Source organism: Perca flavescens, chromosome 2, assembly GCF_004354835.1.
Source record: "Perca flavescens isolate YP-PL-M2 chromosome 2, PFLA_1.0, whole genome shotgun sequence".
NCBI classification, from domain to species: domain Eukaryota; kingdom Metazoa; phylum Chordata; class Actinopteri; order Perciformes; family Percidae; genus Perca; species Perca flavescens.
This window is the reverse complement of record NC_041332.1, coordinates 39,524,915-39,539,886: the sequence shown is the minus strand read 5'-3', so window position 1 is coordinate 39,539,886 and position 14,972 is coordinate 39,524,915. Positions and strand designations below refer to the sequence as shown.

The 14,972-nt window shown below is 42.3% G+C and overlaps 1 protein-coding gene across 2 annotated transcripts in view; it reads right to left on the bottom strand.

Moving 5' to 3' along the window:
- Window positions 1-14,972, bottom strand: part of LOC114567096 (microtubule-associated tumor suppressor candidate 2 homolog) — a 90,213-nt gene that overhangs the window by 60,979 nt on the left and 14,262 nt on the right. Inside the window, exons 2-4 of one of the 2 annotated variants that reach the window (XM_028596002.1) lie at window positions 4,850-6,506; window positions 4,346-4,762; window positions 1,421-1,637 (exon numbers count right to left, since the gene is read on the bottom strand). In XM_028596002.1, coding sequence (XP_028451803.1) covers window positions 1,421-1,637; window positions 4,346-4,762; window positions 4,850-6,031 — 1,816 coding nt within the window. In that variant the 5' untranslated portion in view covers window positions 6,032-6,506. The remainder of the gene's footprint in view (window positions 1-1,420; window positions 1,638-4,345; window positions 4,763-4,849; window positions 6,507-14,972) is intronic. The other variant, XM_028596012.1, reaches the window with a different exon arrangement.

Here is a 14,972-nt window from a genome sequence, read left to right as displayed (position 1 = left end):
ACGGGGTTGGGTTTAGGAAAAGAACTGGTTGGGTTTAGGAAAAGAACGAACGTGGAAAGGACATGGTCCCTGCTCTCCTGGATGAAAGTCCTGTGTTTTACCCATCCTCCACCCCAACTAACCTTCCTATGTGGATTTTCGCCCTTTCATACTACTCGCTAACCTGACTCCGCCAGATGGATTGCTTCACATTTGCTCGGCATATCCATCTGGGAACTTTCCGTTGGAGAACTTTTGGGAAGGGGCGAAAATGGTTAGCTGATTGGATGAACCATCTGTCTATCACCTATGTTGGTGATAGACAGGCCAAATCAACCAATCAGATCCACGAAGCGTATGAAAATACAACCACAAGCCCGCCCCTGCTGCTGCAGGCAAAGCATAGCTCGTTAGCTCAGCAAGCAAGCAACATGTCGGTAAAGGATATTTGCCGTTTGTGTAACGAGAATTTAGGAGTAAAAGGCACCATTTCAGGTTCCCGGACCGCTGTCTGAAAATACTGGTTAGCTGATTGGATAAACCATCTGTCTATCACCACCTAACCCACCTCAAAACCAACGCTGATTGGCCTGGTCGTTTGGCGAGCGGATCAAAATTTTCTCTATCTCAAGATGCCAGACTGATCTACGAGTGGAAAACTGGAGCTCACAAGATCAGGACGGTCTCACGAAGCTAACTACTCGCTACGGCGTCAATTCACACACAATCGCAAGGTAATGTAAGTCAATGGAGGCCAAGCGGCATTGATAAACACACTTAAAAGCAAGTACGCGTGTTGATAACACGCCAGTAATGGCATACGAATTGGCGTGTCACACATACACCACTTCATGAGATTAGTCTGGGTTAGGAGTGTCTCATCAACACCATCATTATTTACACACACACACACACACACACACACACACACACACACACACACACACACACACACACACACACACACACACACACTGACTGACAGCCCTATCCATTTCACCATTAAACACAAAATTATGTTGTACGCAAAATACACAAACACAGAAGACATGCACAGAGCAACACAAAGGAAAGAAAATGCCAGCCTGAAAAAAGAAAGAGGAGAAAGGAATGAAAGCATTTGCTCACTGTATGTGACACTGTAAGGTCTGAAAAAGTGTGTCTGTGAGTGAGTGTTGTAGTAGTATGTGGAAGGCATTTTAACTCGCAGCTCTGCATTGTCAGCCTGTTTATTTCCTGAGTCTGCTGCAGACGACACACACAAACACTAAGTGTATTTGCCTGACAGACAGCTGAGAGGCATGTTGTCAAGCAGAGCAGACATACAACACATGTGCAGTGTTTTGCTGTGTGTTTGTTTACATTTCAGGTTTCATAAAGTAAATGTGTCTGCACTGAAATTGTTTGGATCCACATACAAACAGAAACCATGTTGACTTACCCTGACTCTGACTTTGGCTTTGCCTCCCAGTGCTCTGTTCACCCTCTCCCACTGTGGAGCCATCACTCTGGGTTTGCCTGGGCCCAGGGCTCCCATGTCCTGGAGGTCCAGTCCCTGTCACTGACCCTGGTTGTGGGGCTGGTCCTGAGGGCCCCTTATACACTCTGGTGCCTCTCCCCTGCTGCCTGGCACTGGGCCCCAGCTTGGAGGAGACTTTCTGTAGAAAGAGATTACGTTTAGCGACAGCGTCCCAGCCGAGGGGCCCCAGCTCCGAGCTGCGCACCGAGACCATGGTGTTAGCCATTCCCCGCTCAGAGTCAGAAATGTGGAGGCAGTGAAGGAACAGAGGGGAGGAGTGAGGGAGAGAGTGTGTTAAGACAGAGGGGGAGGAGGAAAAGAGAGAGCAGGAAACAGAGGTAGGAGGGAAAACTGGGAGTGTGCTGCAACCACAAGAGGGGTAAAAAAGTTGGTATTGTGTTGTACATTCCTCTTGAGAATCCCGGCTCTGACCAGGCCAATTTTTTTCTCTCCGTCTGTCTTACCCCCAACCCTTCCCTCTATGTTCCTCCCCCTCTGACTCTATAAACACCAGCACACATGGAGTGAGTTTGTAGATGAGGGTCTGGCATTTGTCTCAGACTTTTCATAGGAAAGACTCAGTGTATAGAAACAGTTTTGATATTTATTTGTTACTTATTTGTGCTTACATGGACTTTGGAAAGTGTTGAAGTTAGTGAATGTTCACAAATCCCTTCTTGTGTCTCAGATTCTCAGATACAATCTCTGATGTGCTTAAATTATAAAAAACTTTGCCTTGTCACCTTTACCTCCCTACCCAAAATTGCAGAGCAGAGCTTATTCAGAGTGTCCTTGTAGGCTACAGCCTCCTCGACTTTTCAGATGAGCCAAGACGCTGAGCCTAAGGATTACTGTAGCATACCAATACACACTAAATCATGTGTTGACATGCTAGCTGGCAGCTGGACTGGGCCTAACTGATGCTCTGTTAGGTAATACATGGATTGTTAGTGAATGTTACTGCATATGTGTAACAACATTTCTCAGAATATCAATAAAACAAAGTATTAAACTATAATAATGTTAAAGTTATAGTAATTGAATAATTTAGACATCTGAACTCTATGGATGGGAATATCGTCAAGGATGAAATAAGTAAACTGAGTCCCAGCAAACACAGCTTGTTATCTGCACCTTTTTTACACATATTATTTTCTACTACACATTTATAGGTTACTGTACTGTACACGTGTCTGTAGGACAGTTGGCTGTTTTAAACACCCTTTGCTGATATAACCCTGAGGCTACCTATGATAGAATACGCTGGGGCAGGTTTTAAACTTGTCACTGGCTCACTGGATGTTTAAAAACACATACCAGGGACAGCGCTTACATACTGCAAACGTACCACTCCCTAATTTAAAACATAGGGCACACTTTAAACTACTGGGACTTTGTTTCTCCTGTGTAGGTACATTATGCTAAACAACAACAACAACACAGTAAGGGATCAGACAACTAAAGCTCACTGTCTCTTGACAAAAAGTTCTTTTATTTAGTTAATGTTTCAGTCTGGAATTATATTTTACATAACTGCATCTTACTCTGAGTGCAAATGTTAATGACAATGTAAAACCCCAGTATATTATGCTTGACCACATACCATGACTGCAATATTACATTAAGCTGCAAAGCCAGATCTTAAAAATAGAACTCTGAAGAGATTTGTAACAACCTGTGCTCATATAACAAAAATAACTATCCAGGGCGATTTTAATTTGATAGTGGATTCAGTTCTGGACTTGGGGCTGCAGCACGCAGGAACCCCATAGCCCCTCTAACACTACAGAGGATTTGTAAGACTCTGGGCTTTGTTGATATTTTGAGAATTTTGAACCCAGCTGGGAGAGACCATACATTTTTTTCGTCAGTGCACAAGACATATACTAGGATTTATTTTTTTTAATGTCCAAATCACTGGCTCACTCTGCTATAAGATGTGTGATAGGAAATATTGTTATCTTTGACCATGCGTGGGTGTGCCTAGACCTGCCTCAAAGTGGGAGAAGATGCGCTTATAGGTGGTGCATTAACTCCTCCTTTTTACAGGAGCTAGAAAATACAGAATGGCTTAGGTCAGACGACAGACCACTGTGGCGTCGCCTCATGTCGGCCCTCATCGCTGGAAGTCTTAGAACACACCGTAGAGACTACAGCCGACGGCCAAGTACCACATACACATGCGCCTGCGTGAGAGGAAATAACTCTCCATACCAGCAGGCGGCGGTAATCTATTATCTAATCTAAGTCATTCAAAAAGGGAAACAGGATAATATTGCTATGATACCCACAACAAACTCGATACCCACAACAAACTTACTCGACCAGCGGCAGAACCGAACGGAGCCTACGGTTCCTCTGCTTCAATCCCCGCCGGGAAGACAGCGGACACCGGGAGGTGGCTAACTGGACTGTCCCTCTCCCGGGTTGTCATCCGTTCTCTGGGCAAAGTAGTCTCCTTACAGTGGGAGCGGAGCGACCGAACGGCCCGCAGCTGGCTCATTTGCTAACGTTAGCTTGCTAATTCCACCCACCTAACATGCCTTCATCATACATTGGTTACAGAAATTAGCCAAACAAAATTGTCACTTATCTGGCGATAGCAATGTGCTTTCCTACAATGTGACAAGAGCATTTGAATTAAACATTAAGTTGTTACATTTAACTAATTTAGAGGCTGGCCTGCTGGCTGGTAAGCTAGCTTGCTTGCTAGTGGGCTAATTGTTTAGCGGTGCAAAGAGAGAGAGGTCAATTACAGTTTTTTTTCCTCACTCTTGTTTTCCAGTTGAATAGCCAATCAGATGAATTGGCTCTTCGGCTGACAGCCAACATGCTTATAGTACTCACCCTGCTAGGATTCCTTGGTTTTTCCACAGCAGCCTCCGTCTTTAAAGCATTTTCAATACCTCTGTGAGCATCTTCACTTGGATGTTTAGTCTCCACACCTCCAGTTTCATGTTTATCAGGCACTTCCTGGACAGCTTTCCTGGTAGTGTCCAGGGATCCTTCCTCAACCAACTCAGACCCCGGAGAGCTGGTTGAAGTAGAGAGAGTTTGACTGACGGCCAAACTCTTCCTCTCTGGCTGAGCAGAGCCATTGTGGTTGGTTTTGAGGTGACTGCACTTTACTCTAATGGATTTCCGCAACACAGTCACTTTGACTGGATCTGCAGATGACCTTTGCTTTTTACCCCCATCCCCAGTCTGTGCTTCTTCCTTCCTAGTAACAACTCTCTTTCCATTGGCTGGCGCAAATTTGTTCTGCTGAGTAGAAGAGAAATTACAAATGTAAGACAGAAGACAGCTGTACAATACATGATACATGTAAGCTTTTTGGTAGAACTACAGTACCTGGTTGGGTGTTTTAGGTAGAGACAGGGTGGACCGTGATCCAATTTTAGCCTCAACATCTTTTAGATCCAGTTTGGAAACTCTTTTTGTTTCCACACTGGGAGGTCTGATGGCTGTGAACACAGCTGTCTTTGGAGCAGTTGAAGCAGCAGCGGTTGGTTTGGTTTTTTCTGCTCTGGCTGGCTGACTGGTGGTAGGTCGGGAGGGCTTGGGGCTAACTGCACATCTTTCAGCTTCCTCAGGTGGAGGAGATAGGACTTCATTAGGATCATTATCTAGATTGGTAAAAGAGAGAGATGAAGACAATATCTGGGTGGTTTCACAAAGGTCCTCAGGAGACTCTGTCTGGCTTTCCACAGGTAGACCAAGGGGACAGGGAACTCCAAACCCTTCTACCACCAGCTCTGAGCTCTCATCATCAGCTCCACTCACAGCCAGAGCCCCCTCTGTTGTCGCAGCAGAGCCACCTGGGTTCATCAGGCTGGCGCTGAGTTGACTAGTTGAGCTTGTGAGGGTCATGCTTCTTCTCCTCACACCCATGTCAGAGCTCACAGACAGAAACAAAGTATCCTCTTCATCATCATCATCAGCAGGGATTTCTGTTACATCTGAGTCTGGAGTTGAGGAGCCATGCCTTCGCCCATTACTGCTTCCACTGCTGAGTTCATCATTATTGTAACGGCTACTGCTGTTTGTCACCTGGGACAGGGCCAGAGTCAGGTTGTCATTGTCGTCCCAGGTGTCTTGGCGGTATTCACAGCTGTTTGCGTCCAGGTAAACAGACTCAGAGTTGTCGTTGGATTCTGATAGCTCTGTTGCTGTTTGTATCTTTCCCACAGGGACATCATCATTGTCATCTGGTTTACCTTCCTTCTCTGGCACCCATTTTGAAATGACAAGATCTGTTATTTTGTCTGTTTTGGTCATCTCTGTCGCCATTACCTCAAACATGTCATAATCCAGTGGGCTGTCAGTCCTGTCCCCACTGAGGCTGCTCAGACTCCGCAGGGACTCAGGAGATGACTCCCCCAAACAGGAGGAAGAGCAGGAAGAAGAGGAGGGGGAAGAGGCAATTGGTAAAGCATTCCCATTGTGGTCTCCTGCACTGTGAAGAGAGAGCCTCATGCTGGATCCATTTTCCCCCCTAAGAAGGAAATCCTCACTGGGCTTAGAAACACTCATCTTGGCCAGGAAGGCTGAGGTTCAGTCACTTGTTACAATGTTGTAACTTTCTTCCCCATGATAGGGTTTTATTTGCCCATTGACTTTCTGTTGTTGTTCTTCCTGATTATAGAAGAACTATGAGCAGTGCTCTTTACAGCTATTTAGCTTGAATCTTCTTTATACCTCTTTATACTCTCTATTTTGACAATTGATAGAATGTCCAATCCATCCTCTGTGGGGCAGTTTGTCTTTTCCTCTGGATTTCTTTACTTATGTTTTGATCATATATTTAGTATGTCTGAGTTGCAATCTATCCCCTTATACATTTTGAACACTGTGCAATATTGACTGCAGTATTCTAACATATCTCAAGTATTTCCAAAAGGGCTGTAAGTCATTGTGTCCTTGTCAAGTGTAGAACTGTCATTTAGAAAGGTATTTATTCATGGGCCCTGATCCTGTTCACATTTTGGGAGTCTGCTGTTGAAAACATCTGAAAAACAGCAAGAAGAAAGGAAAATTACATGTTTCAACTTGTAATTTTGACAAAACAGCGTAACTGTATCAATCAAATACATGGAATTATACCTCAATTGGGGATAATTAGCCTTCATCCTCTCAAACATCATAAAAAACAACACCGAAAAAATAACTTAGTGTTATTATACTATACTATTAATCATTCTTGTAAAGTATAATATACTTTACAAAGATGATTTAAATTATGAATTAAAGAAGCAGCTGAAAACCTGAAAAACATCACACTTGTTAATTGTTAATAAAACACTTAATGTAATAATTACTTAAAAATTATTATTTTGTATTTATTATACACTGTTAGCTCCTGAAACAAACACTGATGGTAAAAGATTTGAGAAACGCTGCCCTCTGCAGGCTAAAGTCAAGAACGTATAGCTTTTGGTGCATTACTGACTGCAACTACAAGAATGATTAGATACAAACTTTAACAAACTCTTTGAGGTGTTTCTGATTAACAACCTTAAGAATCCCTTGTAAAATGAGTGGGAAGAACAGTCACAACAAGTCAAAATCCTTCTGGAAGTAATGCACTTGGTGTGGAACAGATTTTGACCCATCCATCCATCTTCATCCCCTTATCCGGGGTCGGGTCAGCTAATTTTGACCTGTGTCAATTATTTTCACAACCAGAAGCCCCATGTTAAGGGGAAACCTATTTGAATGTAACACGGCTGCCAATGCATGTGCATGTGTGTGTATGTGGGTCAGGGACAAAGAGAAAAGAGAGGAGCAGCTATATAAAGGCAATCAGATCCAGGACAGTGTTCCATCTCCAGTAATAACCATAGACAGTAAAATAATGGACACAGCGATGCCTTAGACTTCGCCGGAGACCAGTGAAGTCAATTATAAGCACTTTTCCGGTGATGGCTGAGCGTACTGTGCAGCCTCAAACTGAGCGTGACAACGTAGATGTGACGTGAGCAACCTGTCTGAGAGTTGTAAGTCTTCTGGTAGCTGTACCAAGAGAAATCTCAATCATTCCGAATCTTGCAGAGACGGAGAGCGTAGGTATATGTAAGGAGATAACATAGGCACAGGCTAATTATTGCTAACTAAAATGATAGTTAACATTAGTAATTAAACTTAAACAGCTAAAGTGAGTCAAAACTGCCTGCGAGCTTTCCTGACTATAGGGTAACTGTCATGTTCCTGCTTTTCTTCTGTGTTTTGTTTGTTTATTTGCACTTCCTGTTTTATGTTGAAATCATCAGTCACTCTCATCACAGGTCACTTATCTTCCTCCCTTTGTTTGCTTTCCCGCCTGTATGATTACCGTCCCCGCCCCTAATGTGTTTCACCTGTTTTTTTTTCAGCTTCCCCAGTCTCCATGTATAAATACTCACCATTCCCACTTCCCATAATGATACTGGTCAGTGTGCAGGTACTATGTAAGCAGAGAGTATGTCTGTCACAAAATTGCATTAATTATGAAACAGGCCTGAGACAAAAGGCCCACATAACAATTTACCAGGTGGGCATCAGATATCTGGTATTCTCCACTGTGAGAAGTTTTACTAAGAGATTTACACTTCAGAGAAAGAAAGTACCAAACTTCCCAATGTTAACTCCAGAAGAGAAGTTGGCAGTTCTCCTAAGAGAAGGGACAACAGCTAACCTGACTCCGCCAGATGGATTGCTTCACATTTCCTCGGCATATCCATCTGGGAACTTTCCATTGGAGAACTTTTGGGAAGGGGCGGAAATACTGGTTAGCTGATTGGATGAACTATCTGGCTATAACCTATGTTGGTGATAGACGGGCCAAATCAACCAATCAGATCCACAAAGCGTATGAAAATGCAACCACAAGCCCGCCCCTGCTGCTGCAGGCAAAGCATAGCTCGTTAGCTCAGCATGCAAGCAACATGTCGGTAAAGGATATTTGCCGTTTGTGTAACGAGAATTTAGGAATAAAAGGCACCATTTCAGGTTCCCGGACCATATTCCAAAAGAAGGATCCAAGAGAAAAAAAGCATTAGCGAGCGGCTAACAGAATTAGGGCTACCGCTGTCTGAAAATACTGGTTAGCTGATTGGATAAACCATCTGTCTATCACCACCTAACCCACCTCAAAACCAACGCTGATTGGCCCGGTCGTTTGGCTAACGGCTCCAAATTTTCACTGCCTCAAGATGCCAGACTGATCTGCGAGTGGAAAACTGGACCTGGCGAGATCAGGACGGTCTCACGAGGCTAGACAACAGCTCCTCTGGCAGCTAAATATGTATCTGCCTGCCACAGCCTGAGGGACTCACTACCACTATGGGATCCCAAAAATGAGGTAATTGTGTAGTATTGTATTATGATTTTGATGCATCAGTAAATTTCAATAAAGCAATATAAGAAAACAAACAAAAAATTGAACTGAATTCTGTTAATGCTACTAAACCAGCTATAACATTTTGGACACATCTAAATTCAAGTCCAAAAGACACTACATTTCAAAGCACTAAAACCCCAAGAAGTGAACCCTGAAAACAGTGCCCTCAGTCAGCTGATGGAAGCTAACTAACCAGGCTCCCATCAACACTGATTCAATACAACTCATTATGAATCATTCACAATATTAACATATAAACAAGAGAAATCAAACAGGAATAACAAAGTAGACTAAATTGTTATTTGACTCTATTTGATAACTCTGCAACTATTTATTCTTTAACTCAAGCTGAAGCTGCTGTTTTTATTTGTGTGGTTTGTGTTTTATATTCTTCATGTGATGTCTTCCTGCTGCACACAAATTGCCCTTTTGGGACAAAGAATAAACTGAAGGTTTTTAAATGTGTGATATGTAATGTGCGAGTTATAGGCTAAATCGCGTCTACGTTGATTATAGGACCACCTAATGGTCCACAGGTGTAAGTGTAATAATATGTAATAATATATATATATAATGTATAATAATAATAATAATAATAATCTAATGATAGTATAACAGTCACGGCGGACATTGCATTATGAGCACTTTTGCTTTTGCTTTTTGCATTTTCCTGATTATACTAATATAATTTACTTTTACTTAAGTAATGTTTTCAATGCAGGACTTTTACTTGTAACAGAATATTTTTTACAGTGTGTATTATTACTTTTACTTGGGAAAAAGAATCTGAATACTTCCTCCAGCACTGCCTGCTTGACAAGTGTGTCAACTATAGTCTAATAAACTTGTGGATTAACCCTGTTATTCACTTCAACTCACGCACACTCACAGTGGGGCCCCCGGAAGCCTAAAGTGAGACTGATCCTAACAGGAATGGATGAGACGTTTGGTTGGTGAGCCAGAAAAAGTCAGTTTGGTTTTAGAGACTTCATGTCAGAGAAAGCGGGCTGCTCACTCCGTCTGAGTGTAATGTAGGACAATATTTGACTGTGTCTTTCTCTCTTTGCCTTTTAGTCTCTGCATGATAAAATAAATCTTGTTGGAGTATGGTTATTTACATTTGTCTATATCATAGTCATATGAAAGACATAAACTTGCCTGTCCAAGGACTGTGCACTGTTGAAGGGAAAAAATGCCCTCAAAAAACATAAACCATAATAAAATGACCTTTTATCAGTACATAATTTAGCATGGTGTTAGTTCATGCAGGACACGGAAGTTATATGCCCACTAATTGAATTTAATTAATTTAATTATTCCAATGTCAGGTTTTATTCCAGCAATGTACATCGACTACTATAGAGTGAACTAGTGTCTTTTATATAGGGAGTATGGCACGAGTGAACAAACTTGCAGTCTTGCTAGCCTACTACTGACTTACTGGGTACTCCTATTTCAGAAGAAAACATTGTACTACTACATTTACCTGACAGAGAATGTTGCAGATTCAGAATTTACTGACCGAATATAATTAAAATGGGGAGTAATTACAGACATTTGCCTCATGGACTGATGGCGGTTCGCCATGCGCCACCCAATCCAGCTTGTTATGACAGCAATCAGCAACTGCCTATTGATTCTCTGTTTAGAGTAGGGATGCACCGAACCCAGAGTTTGGTTCGGAATTCGGCCGAACTTTGGGCTTTTTGACGGAGTTTGGGTACTGCCGAACGTCAGAATTTTTTTCGACCGAACGGTACCAAAGAGAAGTAACGAGAGGCAAAACTCGAGAAAAAGAGACTAACGTTGTGTTGAGTTTCTGCTCTTGCCAAGACTATAGAAGTAACAAGAGGCGAAACTCAATAGAACGTTCCATTGCAAACAAAACTGACACGCACCCATGAACAGTTACGTGGTTGACGTAATGATGTAGTTGGAGCTAGACGGAATGCTGTAGCAACCTAGCAACGGCAGTAAGCTGAAAGTGAAAATGGAACTTGTGAGCAGAAAAAATGTTGTTTGGCAGTACTTTCAGTCAAAAGAAGGCGATTCAAGTCGAGCTACATGCTCAATTTGCAATGCCGATTTGTCTCGTGGTGACGAGGACCCTAAACTATACACAACACCGCCGCTTTTAAGACATTTGCGTATGAAACATCCGAAAGAATACGAGTTGTGCATGAAGGAATCTCCAGACAGCAGCCAAAATGCAGGGTTTGGTTCGGTTCGGGGTTCGGCAGAATCTTAACCAGTAGGTTCGGTATTCGGCAGAACCCCAAAAATCTGGGTTCGGTGCATCCCTAGTTTAGAGTCAATTACGCATTCCTTGATTCATGCTGAATCACATAATATAGGCCACGCCCATTCTGCAAAAACATTTACGTACCAAATTGGGCAAATATCAGCCATTAGGGGGCACTATAATCAATTTATATGTGTTTTGGCCAATAACTTAATGCATGTAAATGGGAAATTTGCAATTGCAATTTACTACAGACGTTGCAGCTCATCCTTGCCATTTGCCTCGCCGGCAGCGGTCTTTGAATTCCGCTTTCGCGGGCTCAGCGTTTCGTCAGGGGCAACTCGCGCTGGGGAGGCTTGGACCCCGTCATAACTGCTGGTGGTTCTAGTTATGACTTGACCCTATACACATTTGTACTGTATTCAATTACATTTTCGTTAGTTGTATCTGGGAAGCTGTGTTTTGTCAAAGTCTTGTGGTGTGCTCCTATCTTTAATCACTATTCCTGTCTATAGAAACACCCCCTGCAGATGCAAAAATCCCCCTTTAGCGTCTACGTATATGGAACTCACTGGGGATAGCAGCAGCTTGACCGCTGTAAGATGAGACCAAAAATCTGCGTAAAGGACGTTGGTTGGAGTGGTGGATGGGTCAAACAACACAGGAATTTCACAAAGAGACCAGGGTTCATGTCCGTGTTTCCTAAACCTAACTGTCCCGTTCCATTCCGTCAGTTAAAGTTACGTCCCGAGCGTTTGATACTGTGAATCACCTTAAGCTCTTGTCTAGACTGTTAACATTTAACTTTAGTAATCAAACTGTTAAATGGATACAGTCTTATCTATCAGATAGAAAACAATGCGTGCAAATAAAGAATAGTAGGTCACCCTATCTTCACTATACGCAAGGTGTCCCTCAGGGATCAATTTTAGGTCCATTGCTGTTCTCACTCTATGTAAATAACTTGCCCAATGTGTGCAAAAATGTAGACATGATTATGTATGCAGATGATACGGTAATTTTTACACAGGCAAAAAGTGCTGGTGATGCCCATAAAGTGTTAAATGTTAAAAAGACCGTATCAATGTTTTTTAGTAAACCTAAAACAACCGTGGCCGCAGTAAAAGTTTGCTAGGGTGGACATGAATTAGTTAATGTTGAGGAATTTAAATATTTGGGAGTATTAATAGACTCAAAACTATCGTTTAAAAAACATGTTAAAAAAGTAGTGAAAACGGTAAATGTTAATATACGGAATTTTAGACATATTCATACATCATTAACGGATATAGCAGCGATTACATTCCTGCATTCTATGATACTAGCTCATATTGAGTACTGTATCACAAGTTGGTCTTATACGAGTCATGCAGCTATTGGGCCAATTGAAGTATGCTACAATAGAGCATTGAAAATATTAGACAAGAAACCTTTGTCATATCACCATTGTCAAATTTTAGATAAATATAAGTTTTTAAATTTTGTTAATTTCAAATTATTTAAATCAGCCTGCCTTAATCTATAAGGTTATACATGGTCTGGCGCCTCCACCATTGAGCGATTTTTATAAAACAAAAGTCTAGCAGTGTTGCTGGGTCTCGAGTGACTAGAGCCACTATGAGAGGTGATTGTGAATTGGCATTTAGGCGGACCGCCTTTTCACAGAACGTCCTGTCATATCAGAGAGTGCGTTTCTGGAATAGCATTCCACTTTCAGTGAGGGAAAGCACAAGTCTTTCTATCTTTAGGAGTCATTTAAAAGTGTGGTCTAAGAATAATCATTGTCTATTTATACACCTGAGGTGAGTTTGGGTTTTTGCATTTTCTGTTGGCCGCAGTTTCCCCGCAAGTTTCACTGCAAAATCAAACTTTACCACGTTCACCTTTACGCAGAATTTTTCATACTGGATGTTGTTTCGTTTAGTTTTTTCCTATTTTCAAATGTACAATAAATCTTTGAACGCATATCACGGAGTGGAACTGAATTATTCAAACAACGCGTCATACAGGAGATTGTTCCCTGACTCAGCCTCTCAGCGGCTTATGGAGGTTGCAAAGAAGTTGCTACAATGACGCTAAAGGAGACTTTTTGCGTCAATAACAAAGGCCAAAGGCACCTGACCAAGCGTCGCTTTTTGACGCGATGGTAGGGAGAATTTGTGAATTTGTTGGTTCAGTCATCTGTGCGATGACTGAACCAACAAATTCTATTCAGTTTAATTCAAACAAGAGGATTTAGGACTGTTACATAACAATACACACATCAAGATCAATCAAACTGGAAGAGACCAGTGAGACTAACAACTTTAACATGTATCCTGAAACTATCTAGTTCATGATCTAGTTCTAAAATGCCCCAAAAAATAAATAAAATATTTTACAATTCTTTGGTTACACCAATTATGCTTTAGCCCCACATGATGCATTTGTCCGATCAGCTGCAGCCATCGCGGTTGTAGGAGGATTTTTTTCCCGCCCCTAGTGGGCAAGCTGTCAAGCTGTCAGTCAGCAGATATAACAGCGAGATAAGCAGTCTGGTGCCATTATACCACTGCAGAAGACGCCACAACTAATAAACAAGTGCCAGTCAAACCTCAAATAGTGAATAATAAAGTACAAAACATGATTGAAATATGATAGTGTTAGGGGCCTATGTTGCTAACCTGACTCCGCCAGAGGATTGCTTTGCTCTGCGAGTGGAAAACTCTGGAGCTCGCGAGATCAGGATGGTCTCACAAGGCTACTATCTTGCACCCAGCGCAGCACAAAGCCTGACGCAAGTGTCTTTGCTAGTTTAAGACCGACACAGTTGTCAATTTCCCGTCCAGCGCCCACATCATTTAAATAGCAAATGCACCTGGGTCTGTGCGCCCATGGGCGTGCTTACAGAGTCTTACAGGGAGGTGTGTTCATTTGCATTCTTGACGTATTGCTATCTTGAGGCAGCTGAAAGTGATTGCGCCATTGACCAACAAAAACATGGTCTAAAGTCAATAACGCAGCATTTAATTGTTATTTTAACAGCACATTAGTAAAAAGACGCAGGGAAGGAATGGGAGATGACACTGATTGGTTTATTTTTTCCGGCGTTAAACTAGCAAAAGTTAACGCACCTGCACCAGGTGCTTCACGCCATGTGGTTAAAATAGGGCCCTAAGTCGTATCGTTCCACACTGATCTACTGTTTTCATCTGCTGTTATTTTTCATCTTTATTTCAAACGGTCAGCATATACACTGCAGAAGATGAGGGCACAACAAAAGTCGGTGGACCCTTATGGACTGAAAGAAAAAAAAAAATCAACGAATGCAGATATTAAGACTTTATGACTGCTTCAGGTAGGGAGTCCAGACTTTTCTCACTTTGTTGGTGTTATTCATCCCTCCTCCTCCCCTGCTGGTGCCGGATTCTTCTTTGTTGGCAAGAAGATTAAGTCCCTACGTCCCGTATTGACTTTAGAGGGTTAAATGACATAACTATAAAGAACCGGTACCCTCTACCACTGATTTCCACAGCGTTTGAGCTCCTTCAGGGAGCTAAGGTCTTCACTAAATTGGGCCTACATAATGCTTATCATTTAGTGAGGATAAGAAAAGGGGATGAATTGAAGACTGCTTTTAACACTCCCACTGGCCATTATGAGTATTTAGTCATGCTATTTGGTCTCACCAACACCCCTTTAGTTTCCAGGTGTGATAAATGATGTAATCAGAGACATGTTGAACATCTTTGTGTTTGTCTAACTGGAAGGTATTCTAATATTCTCCCCAGACTTGCAGACGCACATCCAGCATGTGCTCCAACGCCTGCTGGACCACCAACTCTATGTGAAGGTGGAAAAAAGTTTCACCTCTC